General features: G+C 29.4%; 1 protein-coding gene across 1 annotated transcript; it reads right to left on the bottom strand.

Annotated features, from left to right (window-relative positions):
- Positions 1 to 234: 234 nt before the first annotated feature.
- Positions 235 to 7,719, bottom strand: LOC130817499 (uncharacterized). Its single transcript, XM_057683234.1, has 4 exons — positions 7,332 to 7,719; positions 4,443 to 4,637; positions 1,332 to 1,513; positions 235 to 887 (listed from the first exon to the last, which is right to left on the bottom strand). Exons 1-4 carry the CDS (start codon positions 7,612 to 7,614, stop codon positions 576 to 578), a joined length of 972 nt encoding a protein of 323 aa, XP_057539217.1. The 5' UTR covers positions 7,615 to 7,719; the 3' UTR covers positions 235 to 575.
- Between the last annotated feature and the right edge of the window lie 4,249 nt (positions 7,720 to 11,968).

Here is an 11,968-nt window from a genome sequence, read left to right as displayed (position 1 = left end):
TTAGTCGAATATTATTTTTTTAGAATTAAGGCTATGATGTTGTTTTGTTATCTCTTATCCTACTCGATCTTAACCTTTGAATTTATGCCATTGTTATGCGCACTAATTACAAGTCATTTCCAAGTGAGATCAATTTCACTGTTTTTTTTGACTTATTACATTATTTGCTCACCTATTGTAATTTGCATGTATCATGTAAAATAAACAAAGAAAGTAGACATGGAACCATAACAATACGGAAACCTGCATCTATAGGCATCCCATGAAAGGATCCATGCAGAGTTGTTAAACATGACATACATACAAAAAGACTTTGAAACATAGCTCCATCGAAAAGCAGTAATCAGATTCACAAAATCGCAGCTGCTAGGGAGACTATACATTGGCCGATCACTCAGTTCGCTGCAGTCTTGCAGATAATCTAACATGTTTTTCCATAGATAATTTAGTAACAAGTATATTACCCTAATGCCAAAATGCCTTTTTACATGAAAATATATGCTTATGGGGTGATAAGAACTTCACACATGCACAAGACTTACAAAAGGCAAAAAGTTCCCCTGGCTCAACAAGGCTCAAAGGAGAGTATCGTGAAACACAGGATCGACTTCTAACTTTTCAGCGAAATTCTCGAGAATCTTCTTCAAAAGGTCTCTAAATTCATTTTTCTCAAAATCCTTGCATTTGCTCTCTATGTCAGCAAAGATTGCATTATACATGAGAGGAACAGCTTCATTGACTTCCAGCGGAGGTAATCCTAACTCGTTCCCGTTCTTTTCGAGGTAACTCCTGATTACTTCTGCACAACCTTGCTCTTTCTGGCAATCAAGGATTTGCTTGTACAGTTTCTCTTTTAGATCATCTAATTTGTTCTGGTCAGCCAGGAACTGCATTGTTAACAAAGGATTATCAATAACCAGGTTCTTGAGCAACAAAAGTCGTGACAAGAAACTTTCTTTGAAGGAGAAACAATAAGCAAATTAGATTTGATCCATCAGGAAAAAGCTTTTCGAAAATCCAAGTTGTCGGAAAATAACCCATATGTGATCCCACATCGAAGAATTAGAGAGAGATGGAACCTCATTGGGTTTGTGTGCGGTCAACTCTTATCTTAATACGAGTCTTGTTGTGTACAAGTCCAATAACAAATTTATCACAAATCATATCCACTAGATCATTACCAACTCATGTTTGGGCATGTTGACATAGTTAGTAGCTTAAAAGAAGAGTGCGAAAATTGGTTGGTTTTTTGACAGAAGAGAAAGCCGACATGTTTTGGACTGTATTAATAACAATCATTCACTAGCGAGATAAAGGGGAAAGAAAACAACCTTTCTTAACTTGGATCCATTTGTTATCTTGAGATTATGCACAACTGTGACATGCTTTAGAGCCAAAGCATCTGCCAAATCTTGCAATATAGGTTGAAGTAACTGTGCAAATTGTGCTTGGCCTAATTTTTCCTCTCCTTCAGCTCCATGTTTCTTTAAAATATCATTTATCATTGGAAACTCTGATAAAATTACGATAATGGTTAACAAAATGAGAATGTTGATATACACAATGGTGAAACTTGAACAAAATTTTAGGGGGTGCGTTAACAAAAAAAAAATTGATGGAGATTAATATATAGCCAATTAATACAACCAAAAATTATAACGTAAATTTTGAATCAAAGTAAAGCTCGAGCTCTTTAGCACTTTAAAATTATCTATAATCTCATTGACACTATATGTCTTTGCTTATTTGTCTCTAAATGTATATTACTAAACTATTAGCAAGAAAATCGTAAGTCCATTTTGTTACAAAGTCTAGTCTTTACTATCTTCATAATTGATTGTTCATTGCAAAAGGGGAAAGAACCTTCCTATTGCCATTATGAGAGGAAATAGGAAACAAGACAGTCTAACTTAATCATGAATATGGAATTTAACTACTTATAATATGTGTATGATATTTAACTACTCATCTTGGTTGAATGAGTAATTTCTCTTAAAGGTCAAAATAAAGAGTGAATGTAGGAAAGGTAAGCCAACATGGTAGCAGAGCTATGTAAATGAACAGTCAGTCAGTTTCACAGAAGATAGATGCTGAAAAACAAGCTGAAAAAAGGTGCAAAAGATGATGCCACGTAGAGGATACTTTGTATGAGAGTAATGTCATAAATTCTATATAAAGTAAAACTTTAAAAAGGTGTAGATAAGAGATAAAGAAAATGAAATGGTGTCAAGGAGAACAGTTTATACACCTTTCCAAATGGGGGAAATATTTCTTTTGATCCTACCATATTCCTAATTTTATACACAATTTCTTCTTTTTGCCACCACTTTAAATTCTTTATCTCCTCTATAGACTTTTTTTCCTTTATTTAATCCCTTTCGATATTACTGACAATCCAAGCATGCCCTTTTAGATACAAGTGATCCTGTATATCATAGCAAGATCAAAAGAAAAAGCTTGAAGTTTGTATGAACTTTAGAACTGAAAGTGGATTGATTTTTTTACTTAAAAGTTGCTAATTTTACAAGTTTACATTTAGAAGCGTTTCCAATATCATTCAAAACTTTTATTTAGATTGAATTACCTACATGTAGCCAGTGTGTGGGAAGTGGGAACCATCAGGCTTTTCTATTGTTAACAGTGTCTTTAAAAAACAGGTTTTGGTATTAACTAGATAAATTGGAGATGACAAAAGACACTGATCTAACAAACAAGTACAAAGATATATTCAAGGATATTCTGAACACAGTTGCAAAATCCGTACTCATACAATAAAACCCTGCTAATGTATCCGTTGATCGATAATCAGAAATTCAGAACACAGTTAGACCAGTTTGTACTCATATATCAATTCTGATGATATGTATATATAGGAAGAAGTTTAGGTGAGAACCATCCTTACATGAGAGTCGTGAGAACCAATCTACCTGATAAAAAAGTATTACTTTCTTACTAAAAAGGTGTTACTTTAAGGCAAAAATAAGATACTTTTTTTTATGAAAAAAAGATGATACTTTTAGGCAAAAAAGTGTTACTTACAGAAAAAAATATTGAACAAAACTCACAAAAAGGTGTTACTCTAAACATAAAAAGGTGTTACTTTTCGGAAATAAACGTGTTAGTTTGTATTATTCATTTTTTTTGAAAAATATATTTTGTTTTTGAAAGCAACATTTCTTTGCTAAAAAGTACCAATTTTTGTTTTTAAAAAAATAACATTTTTTTTGTCCAAAACTAAAGTAACACCTTTTCTATAAAAGGTAACACTTTTGTATCAGGAAGATTGGTCCTCACAGTTCTCAAATAAGCTTGTTTCTCACAGGAACTTGACCCTATATATATATATATATATATATATATATATATATATATATATATGATTTGGATAATGTGAAAACCAATTAAAATGGTGAAAACTGAAAACAGGTGTACATAAAGCTTAAATGGTGTACATATTCCAGTGGCAATTTTGTAAATAATTAAACATTTGCTAAAAGGTGTACATACATGCAGAAACTATGTACATATTCGGATGACATTTTTATAAATTATATGAACTTTTTCCTTTACAAAAATATATACACCCTATAAGATAATAGGTACATCTTTTGCCACAATATGTATATCTTAGTCTGGTTTTCAGTTTTCATATGGTTTTCACCTGATCCTGCCCCTATATATATATGTATATAAATATGTATGTATGTATTGATTTAATGACGATAAATCAAATTACACATCATAATAAGCCTTTCTCCTCTTCTCTCTTCTTTTTTTGCCTGGCTTCCGTCAAAAAGTTCTACCCCCACTCCCACCCGTCCCTTCCCCAAAATATTGATGGAAAAACAAGACTGACTGTATGAATATATTCGATATTCAAAGCTTTTTTTCAGCCAACCCAGCCGAGAAACAAGAATTAACTCGCATATTTAAAAGTACATAACGCTATTTGAAGTCTCACTATGAGCCAAATCACAAACGTACGCATTCACAACATTTCAACACTAGTAAGTAAGCCTGATAAGTTCTTTTGAACAGCTTAGTGGATAATTTTAATGCACATAGTGGATAATGTAACACCTGCATATAATTTTTTAATTCTACCTGCTAGTCCAAAGTGGTATACAGTATACTTCCTCAAATGTGACAATACAAATAACAAAAACAAAATTGTGCAACCTGACAAATGTCTAATTGTTGTTAAAACTTGATAATTTTGTTAGATTTGGTAAACTGAAAAGAATGTCAATTAACTTGATCCTTGACAAAAAATTAGTACATACTTTCACGGAAACAGATATAGTAGGATCACGTCAAGATTATCAACTAGTACATCTTGGACATGGATGCAAGACCAAAAAGATATAGCAGCTACTGCAAGACAATAGTCCTAAAAGCATCAAACGAGTAAAGCTGAGCTATCGAGAGATATGAAAGAAAACCTGAACTTGACGGAACACCCATTTCAACTCCCATTTTGTCTAAGGCATTCAGTATTTCACTCTTGCTTAATTTCCCCTCATCTTCTGCATCTAGGTCAGTAAACAGATTCTCAGCCAACATTGCAAAATCATCTTCATCTTCTAGAAACAAGCGAATGGTGTTTCCATCCAGAATAGATACCACAAGAGGTTCATCTGCCCACGTACAAGAGAAATTTAAACATTGAAAGAAACACAGGAAAAGGATCATGAGTTTTTAAACCAATAAAAGCAGCAATTGGACAGCTTGTAAATGACAAAGTCGCTTACCAACAAATCGTTGTAGAAACAAAAGTTTTTCAACCTACGGATGCAGTCATGTACATCTTCATGAGATCATCTAAAAAATCTTGATTTGATATTCTTAAATATGCATAATATAGATGTTTTCGTAGATCATAAAAATTCTGCTTGGATTCTACTGGTATCATTACCAACTACATGTGAAAATTTTGCTGAGAAATCTGTCGCGTGAAAGGTTACATTGATTATAAAAGAAGTGAAGGTAAGATTTTACGCAAGTTAGAAGGCAGTTTGTGAAACAGATAATGGAGGAGCAACTTTGCTTGTCAAGTTAAAGAAAGGTAAGTATTGGAAAAACATGGGTGATGCTAATATAATTATTTGTTAATTTTGTGTGTAATGTACCTGCATATACTAAACAAATTTGTCATAAAGAAAGGAAAGAAATTGTTATAAAGTGCAAAATAAGGAGTGTATTTATGAGGATGATTTGACTCTTACAATTGATTCAAACTAAATCTGCGTATCACTTGATTCTTTACTCAAGCTATTCCTATCATGTCTTCACATCGAGACTGGTTATGCAGCTATGGGACTTTTATTGGTGTTGTCGTAGGAAATAATGCTACTTGTCAATTTGTGGTTATTCCCTCTATCAAGATCATGGATCATGATGGGAAGGTTTGTACTTTGAGACATGTTTCAAGTTGAGAAGGAGTTTGATGTCATTTGGTGTACTGAACGACCTAGGTTACAAGTTCTCCTGCTCAAAAGGAGAAACACTAGTGTTTAAGGTTCCAAGTTGAGACTCAAGGGTTTAAAAGTCAACACCTTGTAAATGTGACAGAGTAAGAGGTTGCACTAATATCTCATTTTGTGTTTCGCACATCCTATTACTAAATGTAGCATATGAAATTGAAAATGGCTTGTTTCCTGATTGCGAAGTGAGAAGCCTTGGTTTTTGTGAGTATTGTACTTTTTAAATTTAGCAAGGGAGATCAAGATACAAATGAAGTCCATGATTACTTAATATGCTAAAAAGGAGAAACACTGGTGTTTAAGGGTTCCAAGTTGATACTCAAGGGTTTGAAAATCAACACCTTGTATAGTTGTATGTGTAACAGACTAAGAGTTGTACTACGAGCTCACTTTGTGTTTTGCGGATCTGTTGCAGATCATTAAATGTAGCATATGACATTCAAAAGGATTTTTTTTTTCTGATTGCAAAGTGAGGAGCCTTGGGTTTTTGTGAGCATTGTGCATTTGGTAAGAAGTACTTTTTAAAAAATTTAGCAAGGGAGATCTAGATACAAATGAAGTCTATGATTACATTGTGAATTTGGACACTCAGGGGAAGCGAAAATATGAGAAAACAAGATCAAAAAAACAGAACCAAACAAGAACTCACACAAACTATGCAAGAACAAAGCAAGAATTAAGGTACCCTCCCCCTCAAACAAACAGTTGTGATTTCTTAGTGTGAATTCAAAAATTACAGTAAGAGTGCTCTAAAAGTAAACTTACTCTCTAAAGCTCACATGAACTCCAATGGAGTTTCTCACAAAACACAACTAAATTCTCTCACAAGATTCAACAAACCATGAATGTTTCTTGCACTCTTCCACTCTCTTTTTTTGACCCTTAAAATATTTTCTTTATAGGCTTGAAAAGGTCAAAGAAGTTTGTTGACTTATCAAGTTTTAATTTGCCATATAAGTGTGATGATGAAAGGATAAAATGATAGGATAAAATATTAAACAAGTTACTAAAATTAATTTAGGAAAACTTTATTAAGTCTAAGTTGGAATGAATTAGTCAATAACTTGATCCTTATAATCTAAGAATTCAGCTTTTAAATTTGAATTTATTATGTCAAAAAATTGAATTGTTTTTAGAAGTGGTATAGTTTTTAATCGGTTAGGTCAAATTCAAATGCTAAAATATTTTAATCTTGTTTAATCAGATGTTTTTAGGTTAATAATCTTGTTGTCTAATTTATTTTGTTGTTATCATAGATTTGAAAAAATTAATAAGCGTTTTTATTGTTAGATTTATTTTTACGTCTTGGTGCAAACTATTGGTAACTCTTAAAAGATAATTTATTGTCAGTGTCAAGATCAAAAAACTTTGTTTCTCAAGTAACCAAGATCGGATCCACCTTAATATTGTTTTAAGGTTTGGCTTAGTGAAAGTCTAAGATAAGTTTATCTAGCCTAAGTTGTGCTACTAGCGTTAAGAAAAATAAAGTGTATATTATTTTTTGCCCCTTCAAGGGATGAATGTAGTACTCTTGAGGTGTAATAGGCTCATAAGAGAAATGAAGTAATAAAGAGGTGTGAAGTTTAAATCCTAGGACTTGGATAAATCTAGGTGAAAATTAGCCAATTAAAAGTGAACTTCGTAAACAAGCAAGCAGAAGTTACATGCTACTTTTAAGTATGAAGATCCTGTCAAACAAATTCTAGAAAAAAAATACTCTGTGCACCCTTTCTAGAGTATTAATCGCATATTTCCATTAACGATTCTTCAAAGTCTATCCTATGAATCCCATCAGGAACAAACCGGGAACCTTTAATTTCAGAAAAAAAATCAAGAAACACACCGAACCTTTCAATTGATCGGCAATGGCGGAAACATAATCGGCAAGAAGACGCTGCGCTTCGTCTCTGTCAAGCTTCTTTCCACTGATGTCAAAATTAAGGCGTTGAAGAGCCAGAGATTTCAAAAAATCCGGCAATGGAAGAGAGTAATGACACTGAGAAACTCTAGAATGAGCGAAATCCAGAAGTTGAACTCCATTGATATCGCCGGAAAAATCATCGGGAAGTGAGAAGTCGAAATCGCTGAGCTGAGTACCATCCAGAACTTTCAAGCATCCTCCGTCTGCCATTTTTGAACAAGAAAGAAAGAGTAGAAGAGTTGGTTGAAAGTTCAACTACATAGAAAAAGAGGTGTAAGATGAAGAGTAGTCCTCCCTAGTCCCTCCCTTGCTATATTTCACTTTAATTATATTGAAATATATTTTCAAATTATGTATAAAATTTTTTTATAAAAAAGTTAATATTATAATATCTATGATTAAATAATTTAAATAATATTAAATATAATTATATTTTCCTGAAATATTTGTTGTTGTTATATACTACCTCTTATTCATCTAAAATTTCTCATTCACTTTATGCACTTATTCGATTCTTAATATATCGAGTTATGTATAATTAAAAATTATAAAAAGTTGATATTAACAATCTTTACATCAAAACGAATCAATAAGATCCCACATGACTATGTTTTAAATTATAGATTAATAATAAAATGTAATTTAAGAGTGATAGAAGAATAGTGTCCCAAAAGTAAATGAGACATTTTAGATAAATAAGAGGTAGTATTTTTTTTTCTACTTGTACTCAAATGTACTCTAGCCCTATTAATCAATTTTATTTAAATTTTTATATTATCGTTAATCTATTGTTTAAAACATAGTTATAAGAAATTTTTTTGAATTGTCACATTATGAATTTAATTGATTTTAGTTTTTATAATTTTTTTGAATTATAAATATTAACAATTAAATTAGTGTATTTGGACATGTGAAAGTGTACTTAAATGCAACGAAAAAAGGAGAAAGTATATAATAAGATGAACAGCAAGTCTTGAAATCGTCTCATTGTGAGGCGACCCATACAAGCAATGCAAATCATTTACATTTAAAAGAAAATTAATTGAGTTATATTTGAATCAATTCATATTAAGTCGTCTAACAGTAAGACGGTCTTAATAAAGAATCTGTAAAAAAAACATCACAAAACCTAAGAAAGTATGTACTTCTACTTCTACTTCCTCCAATTCATATTTGCTGCAACTTTGTCAAAAATGACACTATTTATTCATTATTCTTAATTTGTAATTAGTTTCTAATCTATAGATTAAAATACAGTCAAGTGAAATATTGTTTTATTCGTCTCATTGCAAAAATTATTAATATTAAATTTTTATAATTTTTTATTATATATAATTAAAAATATTAAAAATTAAACTAATACAAAAAGTAAATATTACGACTAAATTGAAATGCAATAAGTATAATTGAACATTTAAGGGCTTTTACACTTTTTCGTACTGGTGCTTTAATGTTGGGAGTGTGTAACGTACTACTTACGCCATGGTCATTGGTTAACGCGGTTCTGTAGACTTTAGTAGCTCCTTGGATAAGGAAGTCAGTATGCTTATTTGTAAAATTGACAAATTACTTTTATACGATAAAATTTAATAGGGTAAGAGTTTTGTGATTTTAATTTACTTTTTTTGATTTTGTTTATTTTATTATTATTATTTTTGTCTTTTTTTGGTGCTTTACAAATCACGATTATTGATTAGAAATTATTGCCCTCGGACTATTTTGTCCCATTTGCAAATCACATGTAAAATGAGAAATTGGATTTAGTGGATTAAAATAAGAACAAAATGATACTAATAATTTTATTTATTGTACATTCGCTATGAATAATTCTTGCTATCTTATTTCAAAATAATTCAATCTTTGTATTTTTTTGCTGGCAATGCTTATTTCCACATTTTAACCGGATACTGTAGTTACGTACTAGCCGTTACGCTCACTTTTTCTTCCTCTTTATGCTTCTCCGTTGGTCTAATTCTATTTCTCTTTAATGGTAAGTATGGTAATGTCAGCAAAAAATATACTCCTAAAAAGATTGAGTTATTTAAAAATAATCAATAGTTGAAATTATTCATAACAGATTGACAATAAGTGTGATTATTTAGGATAATTTTCCATTAAAATAATTGGACTACTTAGTTTAGAAATAATAATAGGGCATGTAAAGAGTTGTGAGACTTTTTTTTTAAATAACGCATTAGTTTGCGAAAATAAGTTAAATATAACAACAAGATTATTTAGTTTAGAAATATATAAATGATTAATATAATACATTAGATTGCGAGAAAAGTCAAATATAACAACTAAACAAGTATAATGAGACAGAGGAACCACGAAATTTGCCTCACTTTTTTGATTCGCCTCATTAAATTTACTCCATTTTGATTTTTTGGCCATAACACACGCTCTTTCTTTAATTCACATTTATATATTTAACTTTTTTTTTTATCTCATCTTGCATTTAGATCACTTTTTATAATATTAATTCATATATATTTTCTTAAATTATCACTAATTGTTTTTGGGTCTATACTGATGAGACGAAAGAAGAGTGCAAGACAATTGAAGTGCACTAATCTGCTTTTGAGTTTTGACCTGTACGCGGGGACACGGCCCACAACACTTGTCAAAATTTTTGACCATTCTCACCACCTTTCATATTTCTAACTTTTTTATTACATTTATTGACACTACTTATCTTATAAGTTTATTTTATATATTACGAATACGATTAATATGTAAGAATATATATAGTCATATCCAAATTTATTTAAATTGTCTGATCGTATTCTTAGTATTGAATTTTAATAATTTTTAGATGTACATAAGTTAATACTTCTAAGATCTATATATTAAAATGACATATTAAATTACGTAAAAATTCAAATATAGTAAGTATAATAGAACGAAGAAAGTACCAGAGTACTAGTGTACTACTAATCTAATAGACTAATATATTTTTGAATTTTGCTATTGAATTAAGTAAAATTATAATATAAACTGAGTCTATTATATTTTAGAGTGTATCAATTTAATTTTTAATAAGAAAAGTTATCTAGATTAATTTAATCTTTTATTGATTTTCTTATAATAAATCTAATTTTTGATTAACTATGAATAATTTCACTTTTAGGATCAGTTACCAAAGAACATGGTTGGCCAAATAGTGACAGTTTTTAAAGGTTAATTGCTAAAAAAAATTAAAAATATTTTAATATATATTGTTAAAATAAAAAATAAACTTATTTTCTCATTTAATTTTGTATTCAATTTTTTATAATTAAATATTGTAATTATTTTTTTATTTTTTTTATGCAAAATAACTTATAAGAGATTATATTTGTGTGTTCTTAGTAAACACCCTTTATAATTGAAATTATTTATGTTTCATTTAAAGTTAAAATTAAAATTAATAAATAATTAGATTATTCTGAGTGAATTTTTCTTTCTGTACTTGATTGCAATTATCAAGTGGAAATACTTATCGGATACTAGAGTACTAATAATTGAAATTTTTTTATCTATAAACTTAGTCTTATATATTGTTTTAGTGCTAAGCTGAAAAAACGAATATTTTCTAATAATTATACTGTAATTCTTTTGTTTTCAAATGTTATTCTCATTCAAGTTTTTTTTCAGATGTTAATGCAAACGTTAAAATCAAATAATTTTAATTGTGAGTTTTTAAAAACTCAAAAAAGTTGATATTTAGAAAATATACATTGAGACAAATCTAACAAGATTTCAAATGAATATATTTATACTTATAGATCAATGAAAAATCATAGTTAAAATTTAACACTAAAATTAATAAATTATATTTGAAAAAAAATATAAAAACAAATAAAGTATTTATTAAATGAATATACTATCTATTTTTATACCCGATCCTTAAATTTCGCCACCTTTTTCATTTTATCGCCACCCCCCTCCAAATGAAATTACGAATTTGCCCCTGATTTTTAAAACAATTAAAGTTTTGCCACTCATTTCAAATTTCTTATTTATAATAATAATAATAATAATAATAATAATAATAATAATAATAATAATAATAATAATAATAATAATATTAATAATAATAATAATAATTAACTTTTTATATTCTTAAAAAAAATATAAATAAAATTAATAATAATAACAGTAGTAGTAATAATAATAATAATAATAATAATAATAATAATAATAATAATAATAATAATAATAATAAAATTAAAATTAATAATTAAAAAAAAAAAATTGAGTCGCCCAGAATTGGGCGCCTGAACCATGGTTCAGCCGCCCAGAACCGGGCGACTGGACCCCGGTTCAGGCGCCCAATTTTGGGCGACTCAATTTTTTTTTTTTTTTTTTTTTTGCTTTTTGGAAAATAATAATAATAATACTAATACTAATAACTTATAGATTAATGTAGCCTATTAGCTTAGTTGGTTAGAGCGTTGTACTAATAACATAAAGGTCACAGATTCGAGACCTGTACAAGTCATTATTTAATAATTATTAATTTTATAAAATAATGACTTGTACAGGTCTCGAACCTGTGACCTTTATGTTATTAGTACAACAC

Source organism: Amaranthus tricolor, chromosome 7 (assembly GCF_026212465.1).
Source record: "Amaranthus tricolor cultivar Red isolate AtriRed21 chromosome 7, ASM2621246v1, whole genome shotgun sequence".
In the NCBI taxonomy this organism is placed as follows: Eukaryota; Viridiplantae; Streptophyta; class Magnoliopsida; order Caryophyllales; family Amaranthaceae; genus Amaranthus; species Amaranthus tricolor.
The sequence above is the reverse complement of the archived record's forward strand: the minus strand, read 5'-3'. Positions and strand labels throughout refer to the sequence as shown.

Coding starts and splice junctions, on each gene's coding strand:
- LOC130817499 (XM_057683234.1), bottom strand. CDS start 7,614: ATGGCAGACGGAGGATGCTTGAAAGTTCTGGATGGTACTCAGCTCAGC. Junction 4,638..7,331: donor CATTGCCGATCAATTGAAAG/GTTCGGTGTGTT, acceptor GTACGTGGGCAG/ATGAACCTCTTGTGGTATCT. Junction 1,514..4,442: donor GGGTGTTCCGTCAAGTTCAG/GTTTTCTTTCAT, acceptor TAATTTTATCAG/AGTTTCCAATGATAAATGAT.